General features: G+C 35.9%; 1 protein-coding gene across 2 annotated transcripts in view; it reads right to left on the reverse strand.

Annotated features, from left to right (window-relative positions):
• Positions 1-12265: 12265 nt before the first annotated feature.
• LOC148954656 (uncharacterized) overlaps positions 12266-26309 on the reverse strand; it is a 60019-nt gene continuing 45975 nt past the window's right edge. For both annotated transcript variants that reach the window (XM_089087185.1, XM_089087186.1), the window contains 2 exons: positions 13917-14085; positions 12266-12508 (listed from right to left, as the gene is read on the reverse strand). In XM_089087185.1, coding sequence (XP_088943311.1) covers positions 12338-12508; positions 13917-14085 — 340 coding nt within the window. In that variant the 3' untranslated portion in view covers positions 12266-12337. The remainder of the gene's footprint in view (positions 12509-13916; positions 14086-26309) is intronic.

Consider the following 26309-nt stretch of genomic DNA (forward strand, 5'->3'; position numbering starts at 1 on the left):
GACGAAGTTTTTCCACGCTTCAAAACCGAGGTGACTGTGCCACAGAGAAAACTGTCGGGAACCATAGAAGTAGATAAACACATCTGCAACAGTAGCTGAAGGTGATCTATCAAAGTTGGGCAAACTACTTTCAGATGATTCACTACTAAGCTTATCCAAATTCAGAACATGAGACCACTCCTTTCTCAACGCAGGAAAATCAAAACCAGATACCCTATACTGCCGTAAACGTTTTTTATATGCACGCTTGGTACTTTGCTTCAGACCGAAGACAACTCGATTTGGCCGACCGCAAGATACCCATATTCGTAGCCAAAACTTAGCTTTATTCTTTACAACTTCTAATTGTGGGTCCAAAACCCATTCTGGTTTTCTAGTTTTAACTTTAATCTTTTCTAGGGGAACAGCAGTTGCCTCTGCTTGTTTCAAGCACTAAATTATTTTATCTTAATAATCATTAAGAGACTGCTTATCATTTGAGAAACGGTCAGTAACTTGAAGCAAATGGTAAGGAACTTTTATAGAACTCAATAACGCGGACAACATAGTAATATCAAGTGCAAAATTAGCGCTACTCCAGTTATTCCTGTAAAACCACTTAGAAGCGACTAGTGAAGCAGAGAACGAAATCGGGAGGTGGTCAATATCACGATCGTCTTCATGAACAAGAACAGTCGATATATTAATATTTGGCGAGGAAACTACATGGTCAATATTAGACAAACTTCCAGATTGGTGAATATATGAATAATCAACACTTTTCTTGACTATTTTATAAGCAGAAAAAGCATCAAGGACTATATCGGATCGAATTGACTGACTTGTAATATCTGTGTTGAAGTCACCAACCACTGTGAAATCATAACCAGTCGATACAACAGACGCAAGAATAGCCTTATGGTTTGCCGAGGCTTTCATATACGCGTTTAAAGCGGAAATAGTTTTTTTTTTTTTTTACATGGGAGATACACATTTATCAGCACAGTATTACCAAACCGGACCGCAAGGATGAATTTGTCACTGTGAAAACACACTGGAGAGAGAAAACTCAGGTTATTCTTAACAATGCACGCGATGCCTCCAGAAGGTCTACCAAAAGTGACCTCAGCATTGATTGTAAAAACGAAATGATTACGACTTCTTTTTAACATTGAGACAGCACCGAGGTGCCGACAAATATTCTTTCACAGATTAGTATTCATATCGAAGTTTCACACCATTTTGCATAGCATGGCTTTTGACATGGAGTCACAAAACTCAAGCTTAACTGTGCCAGTGTCACCGAGCCGCATAGCTTCCACCAGACCTGGATATCCTGAAAGAATGAGGGATCTAAATCCTTCAATATTCCTCTGACTATCCCGAAAAACCGCTTAGTCATCACCTTGGATGGAGATTCTGCTAAAATCACTGAAATTGAGTTTTTGAATTCTTCAGCAGCAGATTTTTCAACATTAATTAGCCATTTGTCACCTCGTAAACTCAGCTTGGTAACTGCATCATGACAGCTTACTTTATCGAGCAATTCTTTGTGTTTTATCGGATCATTTAGTGTTTGCCCCACTTTAGAGACAACAACAGTGGTGTGAGAGTCAGTTGACGGCGTCGCACGGGCAGGCAGTGGTGGAAAGTGATTATCATATGAATCGAACTTACTTTAAACAGTCTTTAGGAAGTGTTCCATTCTATTCAATTTTACGTTCAAACTCGAATAAACCAAAGCAGGGATGACAGGTACATCATTTGGAGAACGAATTATAAACATCGGTAGATCTATGTCTTCATCGTCACATTTCACAAATATGCTTAACATATCCTTCAGATGGCTTTCCAAAGCCTTCCGCCCCTGTCTTCTCGGAAGCTCAGTCCCAAATACGGCCGCATCGTAGAGGAGTTTTTTTTTTAGCTTCGATTACACTCGGCAAGTCCAGAAAAAACTCCTTTCCAAACTTCAGTATTTCGTTTTCATTCATTCCATTATCACGGTTAAATTGCAAAAAATTTAAAACCGGCGAAAAAACAAGTCCATAATTCATTATTCACTGTACGTATCATAAGGACCAGATATCCGCAGTTTAAGGGAGTCACACTCCCGGCAGTACAACGGCATATTATATATAATGCAATCAGCACCAACTGATTAGGATTAGTCTCTAAACTATTTTCGACGGGGGCGCTCACTATCAACATACTCTGGTCTGTTAATATTCGTGAATAGGGAATGAACTTCAAAACCGAAAGAACTTTAGGCGCCGGGCTTTATGATAAAAGTTTTATATATAAAACTTTCTAGATCTAGAAGTTGGATCGCTAGCGCTGCCTAAGTAAAGAACGATGTGGCCACAATGTGTTTTTTTCTTCTTTCATCGACAGGCACTTCGTATGGAAGGAGTTGTCGTAGAAACTTCGAAAAGGGTTCATTCGATTGGAAATTGGTATGGCTAGTGCCCTTTATAATCGTCGAAAGTGATTGGAAGGCAATCACTTTCGCCCCCCCCCCCACGCCCATCATTCCCCCAAACACATCCAATAAAAATTTTGAGATAGCCATTTTGTTCAGCGTAGTTGATTTCCAGATAGAAAATATGTTTTTGAGGAGGACACTCCCCAAAAACCCTCGGAGAAAAGATTTTAAGTTGTGGCCTGAGGGCATGTAAGAACAATGTTGGCACAATTTACCATATATTATTTTTTTTACTTTAGAACGGGGCACTTCATATGGAAGGGTTCGCCGTTGAGACTTTAAAAAGGGGTCATTCGATTGGAAATGGAGATTTCTAGGGCCCTTTTTAATAGTCGAACGTGATTGGAGGGCAACTAGACCCCCTTACGCCCATCATTCCCCCAAACAAATCCAATCGAAATTTTGAGAAAGACATTTTGTTCAGCGTAGTTGATTTCCAGATACAAAATGAGTTTTTGAGAAGGACACTCCCCTACAACCCTCAGGGCAAGGGTTTTCAGTTCCTGGGGGCATATAAGGTTTTTATATCAGGCGCTGTCGTAGAAACTTTCAAAAAATGCTCATTCAATTGGAAATTCAAAGGGATAGTGCCCTTTTTAATAATTAAAAGTGATTGCAGGGCAACTAGCCCCCCCCACGCCCATCATTTCCCCACAACCATACAATAAAACTTTTGAGATACCCCGTGTGTTCAGCAGGGTTGATTTGCAGATAGAAAATATTTTTGAGGAGGACAGTACCCTCAAGGCAAGGGTTTTAAGTTATGCCCTGGGGGCATATAAAGTTTTTATAGAAGGCGTTGTCGTTGAAACTTCAAAAAAGGCTCATTCGATTGGAAGTTCAAAGTTCATTCCCATCATTCCCCCAAACACATTCAATCAGAGTTTGGAGATAGTCATTTTGTTCAGCTTAGTTGATTTCATTATATAAAATAAGTTTTTGAGGAGGACACTCCCCCCATCCCCTCAGGGCAAGGGTTTTAATTTATGCCCTGGGGGCATATAAGGTTTTTATAGAAGGCGTTGTCGTAGAAACTTCAAAAAAATGCTCATTCGATTAGAAATTAAAAGGGCTAGTGCCCTTTTTAATAGTCGAAAGTGATTGGAGGGCAACTAGCCCCCCCCACGCCCATCATTTCCCAAAACACGTCCAATAAAAATTTTGAGATAGCCATTTTGTTCAGCGTAACAGATTTCCAGATAGAAAATATGTTTTTGAGGAGGATACTACCCACAACCCTCGGGGCAAGGGTTTTAAGTTCTGCCCTAAGGGCATATAAGAACGATGTTGGTACACTATACTATTTTTTTTCCTTTAGAGCTGGGCACATCATATGGAAGTGGTCGTCGTAGAAACTTCAAAAGGGGCTCATTCGATTGGAAATTGAGAGTTCTAGTGCCCTTTTTAATAGTCGAAAGTGATTGCAGGGCAACTAGCCCCTTAAAATAATTTATTCAACTAGCCCAAAAAATAAAAAAAAATCAGCATCGATAAACAAATGAAACCCAAAATTAACAGAAATTACAATAATTAACCGAGTCAAACTCAAAACGAGCAGAAATTAACATAAGTTGGGCGCAAAACCCCTATGCCTTCCCAAGGCCAAAACAAAATTTGCACTTTACTGAAAAAATACAAAGGAAAGTGCATTGTCAGTTTAATATACATATACTGATATTTAGTAATCAAAATGTTATTATTATTTGATTTATTAAAGTTATAAAAGTAAAAACATTTTGAGATAGCCATTTTGTCCAGCTTAGTTGATTTCCAGATATAAAATATGTTTTTGAGGAGGATACTCCCCCACAGATCAGGGCACGAGTTTTAAGTTATGCCCTTGGGGCATATAAGGTTTTTAAAGAAGGTGTTATCGTAGAAACTTCAAAAAAAGCTTATTCGATTGGAAATTCAAAGGGTTAGTGCCCTTTTTAATATTCGAAAGTGATTGGAGGGTAACTAGCCCCCCCCCTCCCCACGCCCATGATTCCCAGATAGCCATTTTGTTCAGCGTAGTTGATTTCCAGATAGAAAATATATATTTTTTTGGAGAACACTCCCCCACAACCCTCAGGGCAAGGATTACAAGTTATGCCCTGGGGGCATATAAGGTTTTTATTGAAATCTTTGTCGTAGAAACTTGAAAAAGGGCTCATTCGATTGGAAATTGAAAGATCTAGTGCCTTTTTAATAGTTGCAAATGATAGGATAGCGACTAACGCCCCTCTCGCGCCCACCATTTTCCAAAACACATCCAATCAAAATTTTGAGATATCCATTTTGTTCAACGTAGTTGAACGTTCTGGAAATTAGGTCTTTTAGGATGATAACCCCCTCAGAGCCCTCAGTGCAAGGGTTGTAAGTTATGCCCTGGGGGCATATAAGGTTTACATAGAAAGTTGTAATATAAATCATAGGCAGCACGATCGCGCTGCCAAAGTAAAGAATCGGGATACTCAAGAACAAGACAAGAAACGGGGACTAAGTAAAGAGGAGGACACTCTCCCACAACCCTCAGGGCAAGGATTTTAAGTTATGCCCCGGGGGCATATAAGAACGATGTTGGCACAGTGTATTATTTATTAACTTTTCCCTTTAGAGCAGGGCACTTCGTATCGAAGAAGTTGTCGGAGAAACTTCGAAAAGCGCTCATTCAATTGGAAATTGGAGTGGCTTGTGCCGTTTTAATAGTCGAAAATGATTGGAAGGCGACTAACACCCCTCTCACACCCACCATTTCCCCAAACACATCCTATCAAAATTTTCCTATCAAAAGTTCTGGAAATTCGGTCTTAGAGGATGACAACCACCCTAACACACCTTAGGGTAGGGGTTGTAATTTATACTCTGGGGCATAAATTACATAAATAAGGTGATTATAGAAAGCGTTGTCGTTTCCAAAAGGGCACATTCGATTGGAAATCGAAAGGCCTAGTGCCCTTTTTAATAGTCGAAAGTGATTGGAAGGCTTGACATTTTTATAGTAAAGATCGAAGTGGGTATAATATTTTTTTTTTTTGTTGTTGTTTTTGTTTAGACCAGGGCACTTCGTATCAAAGGAGTTGTCGTGGGAACTTCGAAAAGGGCTCATTCGATTGAAAATAGAAAGGGCTCATGCCCTTTTTAATAGTCGAAAGTGATTTGAAGGAAACTGATCCCCCTCCCCCTCCCACCCCCTCCCCTCACCTCCTACGCCACCCCCCCCCCACTTCTGCTCTTAAAATTTAACCAAATAAAAATAGCGTAAGTGTATCCAAGCTATCAAAGAAAGTAAACAGATTTTTTTGCGAATGGTATCAAGTTTTCTATTTCAGGTCAACTAGAGGAGGTATGAAACTAAATTAAACAGTCCTGTTTGTGTCCAGATTTTTAAAATGGTGTATGTTGTTAAAAATTTCGGAAAATTATTCTCCAGGATACAAATAGCAGGCCAATCTATAAAGTCTTAAAAAACGAAAAGATTTAAAGTATTATTTTCTTTTTCCCTGAAAAGACTATGTCAATATAAAATAAACTGAAATTAATTTAAAAAAAACTTTTTTCACAAAATAAGTTTTTCAAAGAAAAGTAAAGAACTCCATTAAACAAAAAATGAGAAAAAATAAAATAAAATGATCTACCAAGCGTGAAACTACCACAAATCAGCATCGATAAATAAATAAAACCCAAAACGAACAGAAATTACAATAATTAACCGAGTCAAACTCAAAACGAGCAGAAATTAACATAAGTTGGGCGCAAAACCCCTATGCCTTCCCAAGGCCAGAACAAAATTTGCACTTTACTAAAAAAATACAAATGAATGTGCATTGTCAGTTTACTATACATATACTGATATTTAGTAATCAAAATGTTAATATTATTTGATTTATTAAAGTTATAAAAGTAAAAAAATTTATATTTATTCAGTAAAGTGCAAATTTTGTTCTGGCCTTGGGAAGGCATAGGGTTTTTGCGCCCAACTTATGTTAAGCTCGTTTTGAGTTTGACTCGGTTAATTATTGTAATTTCTGTTCGTTTTGGGTTTCATTTAATTATCGATGCTGATTTGTGGTAGTTTCACGCTTGGTAGATTATTTTATTTTTTCTCATTTTTTGTTTAATGAAGTTCTTTACTTTTCTTTGAAAAATTTATTTTGTGGAAAGTTTTTTAAATTAATCATTAAAGTAAAGATGGTAAATGCTATTTCAATCTATTTCAATTTTGGCTTTAATCTGAACAATAAGGAAAATAAATAATACCATTTATATATAACAACTATTGGTGGTATATATATTGGTGGTATATATACCACCATGTATATATTGGTGGTATGTATAGCAACTATTGGTGGTATATATAACAAGTAGTGGTTGTACGAACCTCATACAACCACAATATAATATATATTGGTGGTATATATAACAACTATTGGTGGTATATATAATAACTAGTGGTTGTATGAACCTCATGGTCTCATTTGGGCCCTCCAGTTATACAAATTAGAAATCCTTGTATGGGCCGGATTTCAACTAAGTTAGTGACCATTTCTCTAGTAAACTATCTCTTGTATCGAATGTGTCGACATCTTTCCAACAATATGATTACTATTATTTGGTACCCTCATCCTTGGGGCTTTACACATCATCTTGCCCCTGAAGACTCATTTTTTACTCTTGACTGTTTTGACTAAAATGACTATCGCACTGAATTTTTTGTCGTTTAATCCTATGTTTGGTAGGGGTGATTTAAATTGCCGTCTTTTCGTTATTCCCCGTGTTTCTAGTCTCAGGTGGCTTGGGATTTCGGCATGATTCAGTTTCAGCTCTGCGGCAAAAACTGTATCTAATATTAAAGATAAATTAAAAATGGGTTATGCTAAGATAGTGGCTAATCGTGGTCGAAGGCGCGGTATCGCGAAATTTTACTCGACTTTTTATGATCACGCTATTCTTTTTCTGTCTGAACTACCCTCTGTTTTGAGAAAGCGATCTGAATCTAATCTGCATTTATTATTTCCGGTACAGCAAGTTTCTTCTTTATTTGCCACGTTCCTACCGTAATAAAAAAATAATCGCTCGGTTTGGTGCTACTGATATTATGCATATTCTGCACCATCATGTAATTACTTCTGATGCGTGTTTAAGACTGGGCCCTCATCATCGCCTGATCCGGTTGCTTAGTACTGTTTAATATTTTTGTTCAGTTATTTATTTGTCATTTTTGTAGTGATTTTTTTTTTATTGCTCCACTATTTTTCCATTGTAAGTGGGTCATAAATAAATCGTCTACCAATCATCATCATAGGAGGCTATGGAAGACAAAGGGCTGCTGGGTGACCTTGATATAGCTGTTCACTCAAACAACACATAGGATCTCAGGATGATGATCGAATGAGCGCTCTCCCAACTTTTTACGAGAATCATTTGTATGTTACCTGGGAAAAATAGGGAGTAGAGATATCGCTCTTTATAAAGTCAACAATAACGCGTAGATAACAACTGATGACTTTCGAACCCCCCTTAAATACCAATTTCAAAATCAAAACTAATTTTAAGACGTTTACTTTCAATGCTGAGTATTGCCATCAGACGTATAATCAAAGCCCGAAATTCCTTTGGTATCAAAATTGTGCAAAAAAAACTGAAGACATTAGACAAAAATGTAAGCTGCCTGCTGTGTTTTGTTTAATATTGCATTCGCAATCACACTGCAGTTTCAGTTTTGTAGTTGACTTGAATTCAATAGACTTAAAGTCCCCACTTTGGGGCCTCTTTAATCACCAGTCTATTGACGTAACTTCTGTATGAACTGCTATCCTTTGCTTGGCGGAGAAAGTGTGGTAAGTTCTAACGAAAATTAGCAAATTCCAATGTATGAAGTGTGGACTCGTATGACATGTTTAATGTATCAAACGTAGCCAGTGATACTGGTGAGGGAAAGGGGATTGCTTGGTACGAATGGCGGTGCTCGACCCGGACGCAACAGCTTTTTGTCGAAACTTTACTTTTTTGTCTGAAAAATTGACACTTTTAATGCATCAAGTGCCGATGTATATGAAATGTTTAGAAGTGTGAAAGGTAAGCAGTGATAATGGTTTGAAAAAGGGGGGATAAATGGTAGTTAATATGAACGGTGATCCAGGACTAAAAATACTAATTTTTGTCTATATTTTTTTCCTATTATGTTTTAATAGGAAAATACCGATTGATGTGTGTGCTTAAAATATTGAATAAAAGCGTTGATGAAAGGACTATAAATATATTTTTTATATTTTGTTTATTTTTTATAATTTATATACATATACATTTATATATATATATATATATATATATATATATATATATATATATATATATATATATATATATATATATATATATATATATATATATATATATATATATATATATATATATATATATATATATATATATATATATATATATATATATATATATATATATATATATATATATATATATATATATATATATATATATATATATATATATATATATATATATATATATATATATATATATATATATATATATATATATATATATATATATATATTATATATATATTTTTTTTATAATTTTTATAATTATAATTATAATTTTTTTTTATATAGTTTATATATTTTTATATATTTTTTTTATTATATTTTTTATAAATATATATATTTTTTATATTTTGTATTTTTCAGATGAAGTCAGTCTTGTGCCGTGTCTGTAAAAACATATTTCTATCGCCAAACTGGACTTTTCATAAAAATGAACCACTTTTAATGGGTCCTTTTGCCTTTTTTGTGCCTTAAAAAGTCACAGTGAAAATAGGAGCCGCCAGAATGAGCCCTGAATTACAGTGAAAAAAAAACGGCTTTATCAAAATGGAGTTTTAAACTGGTCAAAATGGAATGATGGAGAATAAAAAAAGACACAAGGCACATTAGAGTTTGTTTTTTCCAAAAGTCCCTCCTCCTTTTCCCCCAGCTTGATTATAAATCGGCAATAAGTAAATGAGTATAAATTGGATAAGTAAGAATTGGCCCAAATTCTTGTTTTCAAAGATAAATTCTAGCGTGTACAAACTAAGTTATTACTATGTATCCGCTACAATAAACGCATCTGAAGAGTTTTGTTTATGACGATGATTATGTTCAAACATGATTTTCTTCCCTAAGCATTGCACCTGGATGCATATAATATTTTCTTCTTTTATTATCTTCAGAAAAGTTTGTATCATATAATTTAGCATGTTCATACGGTCCGTATATCCGAGAATACAATGTCAATGCATCAATTTGCACGAAATGTGCAAACAATTTCTCTATAGTTCTTCACTTCTGCTTCGTTAACCCCTTTAAATCTCCCTCGAAAAGTGAATTGAATCAACGAGTCAACTTTTCTATACTCGATGGTCCGCTTTTTATTCGTCCCTCGATAGTTCAGTGATTTCATCCCGTAAAGTACTCTCATGTCGGCTAGAGGTAATTATTATGGAAATAGAATTGTCTCTGTTATCACATTCACAGACATATGGGCACCTTTGAAGGGGATAAGACTACTAATTTACACAACAACTCTCTACCCCAGGAATCTCCTCTGTCAAATTTTATAAATTACCTTAAAATTTGCGGTTTCTTTAATCCCTTATGTGTTAGAAATTTCCAAATAGTGCTTCCACGAGGTCTGTTTCCCCATCCCCCACGTCTTTTTTACCTTTTCTCACCTCTGACTTTTATTCAAATAGTGATGACTCCTAGAATTACACGCATATACTCTGTCGAATGCCCTGATGGGGATATGCTGGGTATAAAAGGTCGGAGCTGCTCCGGTTTTGTGAGATGGTTTGGGGTCTCTGTTCTGTCAAAAGCTCCTACCTCCGTCCATTCCCAAAAGAGAAATGCTGTTTGTACGGCCTCATAGTTTGTCTAACATAAACCGTGAGTGCGAACGACGTTGCATGGGAGTGAATTTGAGAAATGGTATCGCTCGAGGAAATTTTAGCCTTGTAAACGACACAGCCTTTCCACCCTACTCTTACTAATGAATAATTCTTCTGGGTATCGTTTGTTTTTTTTTTTTTTTTTACTGAAAATCCTCTTCCTACCTAAGTTATCTATTATGGGCTGCCTCCCCATAGTAGTATAATATTTGTTGGCATGAATATATAAAGAGTCGAAGGTAATAGGCTTGAGATTACTTGTGCAGTATTTCGACTCTTGTTGATAGAAGGACAACACCAAGTGTGCAAGATCATAATGTGACCAGGAAGGGCCCAATATTGCACACAACCTCCATTCATACTGGAGAGGTGAGGAGCTCGCTATAACAATATATGTTATAAAATGCTTTTCATCGTACAGTATTTTAAAGTGCAGCCCATAAATGAACTTGAAGTTAAAAAGGAAACATAAGCTGGAAGTAAAAAGGTCTAAAAGAGGATTGACAAGATGTATAAAGCCGTCAATATTATACAAAAACAGGTTTTTTATATATTTTTCAGTATGATTCCAGATGTTTGACGGTCCTAAACAACATCTATAAAAGTTATTTTTAGTTCATTACCGTTGATTTTTCAAATATACGAAGTGGATCAAGAAGATTTTTCGTGGATTATCTCATTTTTTCGTGATAATTGCAGGATGCGATTCTTGCATATAATTTAGGATAAAATTGAATTTCGCTTATGAATACAAAAAAAAATCATTTTTTTTAAACTAAAAGTAAGGAACAATATTCAGACTTAAACGGATAGAAATAATTTTTTATATGAGGGGGCTGCTCCCTCCTCAACCTCCTGCTCTTTACGCTAAAGTTATATAGCGCATTAATATACTTCTCATTTGTATGTTACCTGGGAAAAATAGGGAGTAGAGATATCACTCTTTATAAAGTCAACAATAACGCGTAGATAACAACTGATCACTTTCAAACCCCCATTAAATACAAATTTCAAAATCAAAACTAAATTTAAGACGTTTACTTTCAATGATGAGTATTGCCATCGGACGTATAATCAAAGCACGAAATTTCTTTGATATCAAAATTGTGCAAAAAGCTGAAGACATTAGACAAAAATGTAAGCTGCCTGCTGTGTTTTGTTTAATATTGCATTCGCAATCACACTGCAGTTTCAGTTTTGTAGTTGACTTGAATTCAATAGACTTAAAGTCCCCACTTTGGGGCCTCTTTAATCACCAGTCTATTGACGTAACTTCTGTATGAACTGCTATCCTTTGCTTGGCGGAGAAAGTGTGGTAAGTTCTAACGAAAATTAGCAAATTCCAATGTATGAAGTGTGGACTCGTATGACATGTTTAATGTATCAAACGTAGCCAGTGATACTGGTGAGGGAAAGGGGATTGCTTGGTACGAATGGCGGTGCTCGATCCGGACGCAACAGCTTTTTGTCGAAACTTTACTTTTTTGTCTGAAAAATTGACACTTTTAATGCATCAAGTGCCGATGTATATGAAATGTTTAGAAGTGTGAAAGGTAAGCAGTGATAATGGTTTGAAAAAGGGGGGATAAATGGTAGTTAATATGAACGGTGATCCTGGACTAAAAATACTAATTTTTGTCTATATTATTTTCCTATTACGATTGGGACAAACGTCAAACTTGACTGTAAAGACTGAGGGGCTGAGGAGGGGGAAGCCCCCTCATATAAAAAACAATTTCCGTCTCATTGAAGTTTTAATGTCGCTCCTTACTTACAGTTAAAAAAAACTTATTTTTTATTTAATACTCTAATGAGTCGGGGAACTAATCAAGCAGCTCAGTTAATTTTTAAACATTTTAAATATATAATAAAGCTTTAAAAGATAGATTTAATTTTCAAAAAGCTGCATAAAACATTCAATTATTGTAAAGAGAGAAAAATTAAACTGCCCCAGGTACGATATTTGTATCAGTTGCTGCTGGAGCTGTTGCCGTATCAATTCGAATCATTCGTATTTTATTTTTGTCCACCAGACAGCAAACAGGCTCGTTAATCTTACCACCATAGCGCGAGGAGGAGCAAATTGTAACCAGTTTGCCAAATTGTTTTACCTAAAATAAAATTAATTAGTACATATTCAAATGAATTAACATAAAATTTTCAATGCAAAAAGTGTTTTAACTAATACAAGATCTTAATGACCTAATAATTAATTAGGATACCAAAACTCAGATTATTTTTTTCAGGTGATTGTAAGAGCGGTGTTACAGTTTAGAGTTTATTTATTCATCAATAAATTTACAACAAAGATTTCAACTTAGTCTCACCCGTTAGGCCAGGAAAAAAACGGGAAAAACAAAATGAAATAAATACAACCAATACACATTTTTAACATAATTCATTCACATCGACAACCTAAACAATCCCAGAAACCCCAAGCTAGGCAAGTAGGCAGTACATGACTCACCAACTCAAATTTGATATTATTGTCATGTATTTTTATATTCCAGTTTGCCTTAAGAGTGTGGTGTCACCTCTATTTCTATTAATTATTTTTGACCCGGTCTATGAAGCCACATATTGCTTGATGGGAGTTGATCAATGGTTATAAGTGGCATCTGCTTTTCTTTAATTTTAATTTCTTATTTACTCTTCATTTTTTTCCTCTTCCCATGTTTTAGAGCTAAAGAACTCACTGAGAAGGGGGGGGGGGTGGCTATTATTATATTTTTGTTGTGTTGTTAAAAATTATTTTTCGATGAACAAATTCGAACAAAAAGAAGTGTGCCATCAATGTGCCAATTATCTTTATACAACCTTTTGCTGTTGAATCTTTGGAGTAGCCTATTTAAAAAATTTCCGCTTTGGAAGCAACCCTCCCCCCCGGTTTGGAATACATATTTAATAGTTGATGTGTTCGTTACACAATCACACTTAACTATTACCAAGCACGGATTATTGGCTTTACGATGATGTATGTCTAACTCAACATCAGAGTTAGTTACGAAAATTCACTTGTCTTCTTTATTCAACTCATGGCCAACACAAAAAAGACAACATTTTTCTCTTTTTTTTAAGAGTTTGTCTTTTAGGTTTGTTAATCTAGACGGCTATAATGTGGTATATCTTAAGCTCAATTCATACATGTGCATTCATATCTATCCAATATTATTTTTAGCCAGTCAGAACTTGTTTTCTTTTGTGATTGGTCCTGATTGGCCCAAAACGATGATATAAAGACGTTGATACTAAACAAAGTACTAATGAGAGTGAGACTCTACCCAAGAGGAATGAAAAAATGCACAATCTCTTTCTTTATTTTGGACAGCCTCATTATACAAACTGAGGTGCTTTTGTCCCCGGCCAGTCCCCTGGCGCAACCTTTGAAGGAGTTTCAAATTTAGAGTTTTTTCGTCAATACTATGAATTAGGTGGGGAGATGAAGGAGGGAGCACAAAAACATTGTACCCGGGCACTGAAAACTATCCACGCCTCTGGGTATAAGGCATAAAGGTTTACCTCAAATCCCGTGTCTGAAGCTTCATGAGCTCGGATGACGTGGGAGAGTCCATTTGCTTGTAAGAAATGTTCCAAGGCATCAGGTGTAAATACGTGTGCAGTGTTACGTTTGAAATTTTCGCCAAATCCTTCTTTGTCCACGTCCATCTCCGTATTTACATCTCGATACCTACAACGTATTTCTAAAATTAGTACTACTACTTCTTCAAAGACGTTACTGCAGCACCAGGACGCCTGGGACAAGCAGTTACACCTGATTCTCCTCCACCACAAATAATTTGAAGCTTTACCCATTAGCCTCCTCCACGTAGTTTCCGGTTCCTTTAAATCCTCTCTATTTACCTCTTCTTATCTCCTTTGAAAAGGACTTTATTTTCATTTGGCCACAAATGGATAGCCAAAAAGTATAATCTTTGGCAATCAGTTAGCATCTATCTATAAAACGTGGCCTCGACGTATTAACCTTTCTTCCAATTATAGGCAGATCAAGTAGATCAAGCAACTTTTCTCGTGGAGCCTACTGTTTGATATGACTGTTACGTTGTACAGCCTACTGGTCAGTCATGCAAGTACCAAAGGCTATCCTTAAATATTTCCTTTTGAAAATATCCAACGAATCTTTCTCAGCCTTTTGAAGCACCTATGTTTCAGAGCCCTACTTGTCCCCCTGTTATGGCTTCCAATAATCTAATTTAGTTCGCACACTTATCTTCCTATTCATCCAAAAACTTTTTCAACTAGAAAAGTTAACCCTTATTTCTACCATCTATTGCTGCCACCTACCATCTCAAACCTATTCTTACCCACTGAAATCTCAAAACCTCAAATAATTCATTCATTTCGCTAACATTTTATCTAAGACAACCAAACCATCGGCATAATGTATGCCTAGAAGAGATTCTAGTCATTCTCTTTCATGGGAATAGAAAATAATATTTTAATTTTTTTCAATAGGAATCCATAGTTCGGCTTACTATTTAAATGTTGGAGGAAATTTTCAACAATTTTTAAAAACATATACCCTTTTAAAAATCTGGACATACATAGTATTGTTTAATTTAGCTTTATATCTCCTTAGTTTTTACTGAAACATAAAACTTAATACCATTCCCAAAACATTTGCTTTTGACAACCTGGATGCACTTACACCCTTTTAATTTGGTTCAATTATAAGAGCAGAAGTATTAACAGTAGCCCTGAAAATTTCTACTTATACCCTCAGTCGTTCCTGAGATATTGTTGGCACGTCTTATTGGCAACCAACATACACCCAGTGCCTTTTGATTTTGTTTTAAAGCAAGGTAAGCTCTCCGTGAAAGTTTCTATTTTAAACCTAATTCTAGGGTATATTACTTATACCCTATACTTTAGAAGAAGTAATAGTAGGGGCAATAGGAGTAGTGTTAGTGATAACAATAGCATTATTAGTTGTAAGCCTTTATTGTATTCATATTGTGCCTTTTTGGTCTATTACAGCATCCCCTCCTCATGTCCTGATCGTTTCAACTTGATGCTTTAAGCTGTTTCTGAGATATTTTTATATGTCCTGCTGGTAGCCTGCATGCACATAATGTATTTTGATTTAGCCCAACATCCCCTCAACAGACCCTGAAAGTTCCACATTAATCCCATTAGCCTTAGTAATATTACTATCAACAGCAGTAGTAGCTAACCCTATTAGTTCTAGAAGTATGCACATAGTGCATTTCTATTAGCTCAACATACCCCTAAGTATGCTCTGAAAGTTACAACCTAATATTATTGATAGACATTCTTGATATACTATACGGCCATTTGACAGCCTGCATGCATATAGAGGGCTTGAATTTAATTTAACCTACCCCCTTACATTGTCTGTAAGCGTGTCCTTAATGCTCATAGAATTGAGTTGTCTAAATATTTAGTATACTAAATAAAATTTAATTTAGCATACCCCCTTACATTGTCTGTAAATGTGGCCTTAATACTATTAGAATTGAGTTGTCTAAATATTTAGTTGGATCAAGATCCCTCTTTAACATGAACTGAAAGTTTGAACTGAATACTTTAAGCTGTTCCTGAGATACAGCTGTTTAATAACCAGCATCCACATAGCGTGTTTCAATTTAGCTCATTACCTCTTCAACATTCCCTGAAAGTTTCATTGTAATACCCTTAGCTTCAGTAGTACTAGTAATAGCCGTCGTAGTAGTTGCAGCAGTAGCTATAAAAGCAGTTGAGTAGTAGTAGTTCTAGTAGCAGTAGTATTAGTAGTTGTAGTAGTGTACACATTTTGAATTTTTCCTGGGTCAACATCCCCTTTAACATATTCTGAAAGTTTGAGCTTAAATGCTGATACGCTCTTTTGACAACATTCTTGTGCAATGTTTTTATTTAGTTCATCCCCCCCCCTAAACATTTTCTAAAAGTTTTAAATTTCCACCCTTAGCCTCAGTGGTAATAGTCGTAGGAATAATAGTAACAGTAGAAGCAGCAATAGTAGTAGTAGTAGTAGCATTATGGATAGTGCTTTTTGGGTAATCTAACGTCCCTTTTACACACCACGAAAGTTTCAACTTAATACTCTAAGCTATCCCTGAGGAATTGTTCATATCTCCTTTTGGCAACATGAATGCACACGATGCGTTTCAATTTACTTCAACAAAACTCTAAATGTTCCTAAATGTGAAAGTTTTGACTTAATTCCCTTAACCTCAGTAAGAGTATTAGTCATAGCAATCGTAATAGTAGCAATAATGGTAACATGCACATAATGCCTTCTGGTTAGTTCAACATCACCCTCAACATGTCCTTGTTGGTCATTCCCCTCATTATTCACTTAAAGTTTCAACTTGATACCCTCAGTCATTTCTGAGTTTTTCCCTTTTGACAACCTGTACACACATAAAATATTTTGATTTAGTTTAACACTCCCCTTAATACTCTCTGAAAACTTCAATTGAATGCACTTGGTCTTTTTGAACACCAAAGGTTAAACATGCCCTCTTTCTCAATTACAAATACTATATAGAAACAATGGGCAAATTGTCTATTGTTAATTATCGATAAATATCCCAAAAACAATGGGCGAATTGGCCATTATTACAAACAATACATAACTGTGAGGGGTTGACATCCCCAGCATCCTTAGAGGTATAGTTTCTGGACCTTTAAACTACACTGAACAAACTGGCTATCTCAAAATTTTATTGGATATGTTTGAAGAATTATGGCGTTTAAAGGGGAGGCGCTTGCCCTCCAATCACTTTTGACTCTTAAAAAGCGCACTAGAACTTTTAGTTTCCAATCAAATGAGCTCCTTTAAAAGTTTCTATGATACTGCTATCTATGACAGTGCTGCACTGCCTCTGATATTGCTTATATATCTTTTTGAAAAACTACACGCATATAGTTTTTTCTTTTGCTTGAAACTTCCCCTGAACGCTCCCTAAAAGTTTCACCTTAATAACCTTAGCCTCATTAGCTACAGTAATCGTAGTAGTTGTATTAGTAGTATACCCATAGCGCCTTTTGGTTAGTTCAAAATCCACCACAACATAACCAGAAAGCTCCAAATTAATAATGCACTCCGTTTCTGAGATATTGTTGTTACACCTTTCTGACAGACTACATGCTTATAGTTTGTTTTGATTTAGTTCAACATCCATCTAAACACTCCTCTAAAGCTTCACTTTAATGACCTTAGCCTGCTTAGTAGTATTAATTGTAGTAGTAGCATTAGTAACACTATGAACATCGCACCTTTGGTTTTCTTCAACATCCTCCTTGACACACACTGAAAGTTTCAACTTTATACCGTAAACTGTTCCTGAAGTATTTCTGATACTTCCTCTTGACAGCTTGTATGCATATAGTATTATTTAGATTTAGTTCAGCCGTTTCAATATTCCCCAAAAGTTTTGCCTTAATACCCTTACCTTTAGTAGCAGTAGTAGTAGTACTAGTAGTAATAGTACTAGCAGTGGTAGTGGTACCGTGTATTTTGGTTTGTTCAACATCCCCCACAAGCCCTGTAAGTTTCAACTTCACACACCAAGCTGTTTTGATTTAGTTCAAATTTCTCCTCAATATTGTCTCATAATTTTCGCCTTCATACCCTTAGTTTTAATAGTACTTGTACCATAGTAGTAGTGGTAGTGGTAGGAGCAGTAGTAGCAGCAGTGCTGCTTCAGTAGTAGTTGCTGCGGTACTTATTTAGTATCCAGTAAACACGCGAGAAGAGAAGTTTAGTTAATGCTAATAAAATAAAACAAGGTATGATAAAAATATAATAGTTCAAGGACATATATGGGCTATATATTTGCACATTAGGGGGGGGGGGTAAAGCATAGTATATATTAAATACGTAACCTAACCTAACCTATGTACCTTTTTTAGCCTCTTCAACACCAAAAAACTAAAGTTTAAGTTTTTGTTTCGGAGTGAGCAATGCCCCCTTAGGCAGCGAAAACCTGTTTTTCATATAGCATCCTTGAGATTTCGAATTTTCGATGCGGTCTTTCCCGCGTGTTTACTGGATTCTAAATAGGTACCGTTGCTGCAGTATCAATAGTAGTAGTTGTAGTATGCACATGTTGCCTTTCGGCTAGTTGAACATCCCCTCATGATGCCCTGGAAGTTTGAGTTTGATACAGTAAGCCATTGTTAAGATATTGCTGATACTCCCTTTTTACAATTTTTAAGCACATAGCATGTTTCGATTTAATTAGACACTCCCCTCAATATTTCCTCAAATTTTTACTTCAACACCCTCAGCTTTGGTAGTAATCGCTACTAAAGCAGTAGTTAGTAATAGTAATGGTAGAAGTAGTAGTGCTAGTAGTAGCAGTAGTAATAGTAGTAGTAGCAGCTTGCTATAATTACCTTTTTGGTCAATTGATTACCACACTTATCATTTCCAGGAAATTCCAAATTAATACACTCAGTCATTCCTGAGTTACGCCTTTTTGACAATTCATATGCATATAATGTGTTTTGACTTAGTTCAGCAGTCCCTTCAATATTCACTGAAAGGTTCACCTGAATACTGTCTTCGGTTTTTTGAACATTGTCCCCCTTCTCAATACCTTACTCTTCACGCTGAAGTTTTTAGCACTTTTAAAAAATTTCCCTGTTCCAATTAAACGGCCCTTGTTTTTCAGAAGCCGCTCTTACAAAATTGGGACATACGGTCAATCTTTAGCGTAAAGAGCAAGGAATTGAGGAGAAGACAACTCCTTTATATAATAATATCTGTTCGTTTTGAGTTTTAATGTTGCTCCTTGCTTTTAGTTGAAGAAACTTGTTTTTCTATTTAATTAATTTAAAAACTTTTCCACGAAATAAGTTTTTCAAAGAAAAGTAAAGAACTCCATTAAACCAAAAATGAGTAAAAGTAAAATCAAATAATCTACCAGGCGTAAAACTACCACAAATCAGCATCAATAAATAAATGAAACCCAAGACGAACAGAAATTACAATAAATAGCCGAGTCAAACTCAAAACGAACATAAATTAACATGATTATGGCTCAAAAACCCTATACCTTCCCAAGACCAGAACATAATTTGCACTTTAGGAGCTACTAAAAAAACAACAATTGAATTGAAAAACAACATTGTTAGATTAATATACATATGCTGATATTTATTTCTTAAAATTTTAATAATACTTGATTTATTAAAGTTACAAAAGAGAAAACATTTAAATCTTTTTTTCAGTAAAGTACAAATTATGTTCTGGCCTTGGGGGCATAGGAGTCTGGTTTTTCTTGTTTTTTTTTTTTTGTTTTTTTTTTCTTTTTGTTTTTGAATTTATAGTTTGGCCTGCTATTTGTATGCTGGAGAACATTTTTCAACAAATTTTAACAGCATACACCCTTTTAAAATCTGGACACAAATTGTAATGTTTAACTTAGTTTTATACCTCCTCTAATTATACCTCCTAAGCAGCCCCAAAAGTTTGAACATAATACCTTCAGTCGTTCTTGGGATGCTGAGATGTCTTATTGGCAATCAGCATACACACAGTGCTTTTTGATTTAATCTGAAGGTAACATTTAGTTTTTTAAACATAATGGGCACATTGCATAACTGTGGGGGATTGACCTACGCAATGGCCCTAGAGATACAGTTATAAGACCGTTCAGCTATGCTAAACACAGTGGCTATCTCCAATCACTTTTGACTCTTTAAAAAGGGTGCTAGAACTTTGAATTTCCAAACAAATTAGCTCCTGTATGATATCAAAGACATTACTTGCTATGATAGAGCAGTGCTGCCTATGATATTGCTTATATGCCCTTTTTATACTTGCACGCGTATTGTTTTTTTCCTTTAATGGAAATTAAACGTTTCAACTTAATGCCCTTAGTGTCATTAGTTACAGTAATTGTAGAAGTAATATCAAAGTATGCACATAGTGTCTTCTGGGTAGTCAAAATCTGTCAAAACTTACCCTGAAAGGTCTAAATAATGTAAGCCGTTATTGTGATATTGCTTTGTCACCCTATTAACAATCTATATGATCATAGTTCGTATTGATTTAGATCGGAATCCGCCTAAATATTCTTTGAAAGCTTCACCTTAATACCCTTAGCTTGTGTAGTAGCAATAGTTGTAGTAGGAGTAGTAGCATTAATAGCAGTATGCACATAACACTTTTTTTTCAACATCTCCTTCAACACACGATAAAATTTTAACTTAATACCATCAACCGGTCCTGAAGCATTGCTGATACGTCCTCTTGACAACATATATGGGCATAGTGTGTTTCGATTCATTTCAGTACAGTTACAATATTGCCAAAATTTTGCCCTAATATCCTTAGTATTATTAGTATTAGTAGTAGCACCAGTAGTTATAGTAGTAGCAGTAGGAGTAGAATCAATAGTATAAGTCTTAGCTCTAGAAGCAGTAGTAGTAGTAGCAGTAATAATAACAGTAGCAGTAGTAGTAGTTGTAAGAGTAGAAGCAGTAGTATTAGGATTCTAATATTGTCTTTTGGTTCAACATCCCCCACAACAAGCGTTGTAAGTTTTAATTTCACACACGAAACTGTTCCTAAGATATTCCTGATATGCATTTTTGATAACCTGCATACAGATGGCAGGTTGTCAGCCTTAGAACAGAAATTTTCCGAAATATCCTCTGAAAATTTCACCTTCATACCCTTAGGTATAGTTGTAATAGTAGTCACAGCAGCAGTATAACCACTCAACTTAATATTGCTATGATAATACAATTAGCCATTGCTATGATATTGTTTATTTGCTCTTTTGATAATCTGTATATTCATATACTTCTTGAAATTTTTATCTTAATGCTCTTAGCCTTACAAGTAGTTGCGATAGAAGTAGTAGTTGGAGCAATAGTAATAGTAGTAAATGTTGCAGTTGCAGTAGTATTAGTAGTATTGTGTGCATATTGCCTTTTGGTCAACTGATCTTCTCCTTTTAACATTCTTTGAAATTTCTAACTTAATACACAAATCAATTATTAAGATACACTATTTTGAAGATTTAAATGCACATAATGTCTTCTTAGTTCAAATTTGCCATTAATATTCTCTCAAATTTTACTTTCATAGACTTAGCCTTAATAATGCTATTATCACACTAGTTTCGGTGGTAGTAAAAGTAGTTGCAGTGTTAGTGTTGTATCAGTAGTAGTAGTAGCAGAAGTAGCAGTAGTAGCATCAGCATTAATGGCCCTAGTAGCATGTGCATTTTTCTTTTTGGGCAGTTGAACATCCTTTTCATGATGCCCCAGAAGTTTCGACTTGACACGTTAGGTTTTACCAAAAATATTGTTGATGTGCGCTTTTGACACCCTTTTGGCACCCTTTTCACCTTAATGCTCTAAGCCTTACAAGTTGTTGCAACTGAAGTAGTAGTTTAGTAGCAGTAGTAGCATAAAGAAAAGAAGCAGTGGTATTAGTGCTAGTAGTGACATGCATATATTACGTTTTTGTCAATCGATCTTCCCCTTTAAGTATTCTCCGAAAGATTCAACTTAATACTTAAATCAATTCTTGAGATACACCCTTTTGAAAATCTACATGCGCATAGTGTGTTTTGATTTAGTTGAGATTCCACCTGAATATTCTGTAAAATTTTCACCTTCTCACGTGTACCCTTAATTTTACTAGTATCATAGTTCTAGTGGTATTAGTAGGAACAGTAGCAGCAATAGTGTATTTTGGGAAAGTAGAAGTCAAACATGCATACCTTTTCTCAATAATATATACTACATTTAAACAATGAACAAATTGCATAAGTTAAAGCCCTTGCCCTGAGGCCTCGGGGGGGGGGGGGGGTTGACATCTCCAATCGCGTAATTACTGAACCTTTCAAGAATGCTGAAAAAAAATTCATGTCTCAAAACATTTTTTGTATGTTTGCTATGGAAAATGATGGGCGTGAGGGGGGAGGGTTCTCTAAGATCACTTTACTACTACTACTGCTAACAACTCACCGCAGCACCAAGCCGCCTGAGGCCAACACAGCTACGCACGCTCCTCCTCCACCCCAATCTATTCAAAGCCTCCCTTTTTACACCCGTCCACGAAGTTCCCATTTTTTTTAAATCCCTCTTTATGACGTCCTCCCACCCCAGACGAGGACAACTTGCTTTCCGTTTAGCCCTAGACGGTTGGCCGAAAAGAACAATCTTCGGCAATTTATCATCCTGCATCCGCACAACGTGCCCTAGCCACGTCAACCTTTCTTTCATTATAGCCCTAGAGAGGGGTATTGAACCACATTTTTCGTATAGCCTATTGTTTGAAATACGGTCAGTCAGCCGGGTACCCAGAACAATACTTAAGAAATTTCTTTGGAAAACATCGAGCAAATCTTCATTCGCTTTTATGAGCGTCCATGCTTCAGAGCCATATTCGACCACTGTCATCACTGTAGCTTCTAATATTCTAATCTTGGTTTGCAGACTTATCTTCCTATTATTCTGAACTTTTTTTTAACTGTGAAAAACACCCTGAGACTTGGCTATTCTACTTTTAACATCCTCACTGATCCCACCATCTTTACTAATAATACTACCAAGGTAAGTGAAGCTGCCCACCTGATCAATCTTTTCATTGCCCAACGTCACCTTTTCATCTTCACTTATTCCTAGCCTTAGTGACTTAGTCTAAGATCACTTTGACTCTTAAAAAGAACACTATAGCTTCCAATTTAAAATCAAGTGAGACCCATCTGAATTTAATACGTCTATTCATCCCATCCGATTTCTTTTGACTAATTAAAAGGGCTCTAGTCCTCTCAGTTTCCAATCGAATTAGCCCTTTTTGAAGTTTCTACGACAATGGTTTCTATAAAAACCTTATATGCCAGAGCGTAACTTACAACCTTTGCCCAGAGGGATAGGGGAGGGGGTTTCATCCTCAAAGACATAATTTTTAGACCTTTCAACTGCGTGGAACAAAATGGCTATATTAAAATTTTGATTGGATGTGTTTGGGGGAAAGGCGGGCGTGGGAAAGGGGTTAGTTGCCCTCCAATCCCTTTTGTCTATTAAAAATGGTACTAGCCCATTCAGTTTGCAATGGAGTGAGCCCTTTTTGAAGTTTCTACGACAACTCCTTCGATACGAATTGCCCTGGTATAAGACAAACAAACTAAAAAAAAGAAATGGAAAGTAAATAAATAAATAATACATTGCAACAACATCGTTCTTTACTTAGGCAGCGCTATTGCACTGCCAATGATTTTTGATCGTTTTTCAAATAACGCCGGTAAATCTGGCTCACCCTCATTGAAAAATTGCCTCCCCTTCCGGGAAAGTCTTCCGTGGAAGTTCCTCCCACGTAAAACACACCCCACTCCACGTAAATTCCCTCCAGGCAATTCCATCTCCGCTGAAAATCCCCCGCCCAATTTGAAATTTGCTGCGGACGATTCAGCCTGAAAAATTCTTATTAGCATACTTTCATTTGAAAGACTTTAATTTCTAATCCTTTTCTGTGTCATTCCGAAAATAACCCCTTCCGTTGATACTTTTTCCCGGAAATCCAAACACAGTGAAAATAGCCCCCAGATAATTCTCCCTGGACATCTCCACATGCAGAATTGAGTTGGCAAAGAGAAAGTAAGACGAATTTCATATGTCTGTATACTTCAAATAACACATGTTATACGTCCTAACTTACAGGCAAATTTCATAACTTACAGGCCTCTCCCCCCGGGCTTTGGAGGATCATGTTACCCTAATGACATAGTTATAGGATCTTTTAACTATGCTGAACAAAATGGATATATCAAAATTTTGATCAGACAGCTTTGGGAAAAAAAGAGCGTGGGAAGAGGGGCTAGTTGCCCTCCAATCTTTTTGGTCACTAAAAGTGGGCACTACAACTTTTAATTTCTGTTCGAATGTACCCTCTCCCGATCATCTGGGACCATTATTTCGACACCATCACCCCTGGAAAAAAAACAAAACAAATAAGTAAAGGTCAGGCATCCGTGATCTTTCTTCTGGCAAAAAATGCGAAATTCCACATTTTTGTAAATAGGAGCTTGAAACTTCGACTATGAGGTTCTCTAATACTCTGAATCTGATGTGATTTTCATTAAGATTCCCTGATTTTTAGGGGATGTTTCCCCCTTTTTTTTAATCAGGCAGATTTTCTCAGACTCGTAACTTCTGATGGGTAACACTAAACATAATGGATCTTATTAAATTTGAAATCAGCATAAAAATCTGATTCTTTTGATAGTGATATCAAAATTCCGTTTTTTAGAGTTTTGGTTACTATTGAACCGAGTCGCTCCTTACTTACATTTCGTTATTTACATTTCGTTTATTTGCCCGTAACAGATTTTCTCAGGCTCGTAACTCGTAACTTGATGGGTAACACTAAACATGATGAATCTTATATATTTGAAATCAGCATCAAAATCTGATTCTTTTGATGTATATACTGATATCAAAATTCCGTTTTTTAGAGTTTTGGTTACTATTGAGCCGAGTCGCTCCTTACTTACATTTCGTTACCACGAATTGTTTGACTAATAGGTCAAACATGCCACCCACCTTTATCAATAACAAATATCACGTCTAAACAATAGGCGAATTGCATAGCTTACAGCCCTTGCCCTAGGACTGTGAGGGTGGGGGTGGAAGGGGGTTGACATTCAAAAAACACAGCTACTGGATTTTCCAAATATGTAGAACAAAATGGTTATTTCAAAATTTTGATTGGATGTGTTTGGGGAATTAATGGTCGTGGGAGGGGTGCTGGCTGCACTCCAATCACTTTTGTCTTAAAATGGGCACTAAAAATTTCAATTTCCAATGAGTTCCTTTCGAAGTTTCTACGACAATTCCTTCTAAGTAAAGTCTCTTGGCAAAAAAAATAATAATACATTGTACCCACTCTTAGACAGCGCTAGTGCGCTGGTTATGATTAATGTGTACGGTAAAAGTTTGCTGCAAAGGCAAATTTATGGGAATTTTGAAGAGCCTGAAACTCCGTGTAAACAGCATAGGACCCAAATGAAAACTACACCTTGGAATCAGCATAGTCAAAAACCTTGTACGGGGTGACCCCTCCTCCCATTGCAAAACAAGCCAAAGCGCCTTTTTGCGCTGGTGCGTCTCCTCTTTTTTCTTCTTTTTCCCAGAGACGATCGCATCGAACAAAGGGTCGTAGAATACTGGAAGAAAAAACATATCAACATATCTCATACTCATTTAAAACATATCGTCATATGTAGTGTCTTTTTTAAGTAACAAGAGATCCTACAACAGCCAAATGGCGTTTTCGAACATTTTATGCCGCCAAGCATCGATTTTCACCCAAAGTGGATGAAAAATCCAAAGAACGGAAATCCTAAGATTGCCAATCAATTTTTCATGGTCTAAAAACCCAATGCAGGGGGTTTTGAGACCCCTCCCCCGCTTGACAAACCGCAATAAAATGAAGTTTTCTGTCATTTCATGCCACATAAATTCAATTTTTGGCCCAGAGTGTCAAAATGTCGAGGAGTGAAAATGCTAAAAGATATGATTATATATTCAATAGGTTTAATGCCTATATATAATGCTCTTATTGTTATGCGTATCAAAAAAGAAAGCAAGCAAGATTAATTAAAAAAAAACTTTATAGTTAAATAAAGAGCAAAAGTTGAAACTTAAAACGACAAAAATTATTGTTTAGTTGATTACGCAAGATGGGTCTTCAAAACTAGCTCAAATAAGTTGACTTGTGGCATTTTTTGATGTCTATAGAATTCTAAAAACTAGTACTTTACTGAAAACTGAGCTCGCTTGAGTTTTTTAAATGATTAATTAAAAAAACTTTTTCCACAAAATAAGTTTTCCAAAGAAAAGTAAAGAACCCCATTAAACCAAAAATTAGTAAAAATAAAATAAAAAAATCTACCAAGCGTGATA

The sequence above is a fragment of the Artemia sp. Qi Xiang Cuo genome, chromosome 3 (assembly GCF_049724085.1).
Source record: "Artemia sp. Qi Xiang Cuo chromosome 3, ASM4972408v1, whole genome shotgun sequence".
Taxonomy (NCBI): Eukaryota; Metazoa; Arthropoda; class Branchiopoda; order Anostraca; family Artemiidae; genus Artemia; species Artemia sp. Qi Xiang Cuo.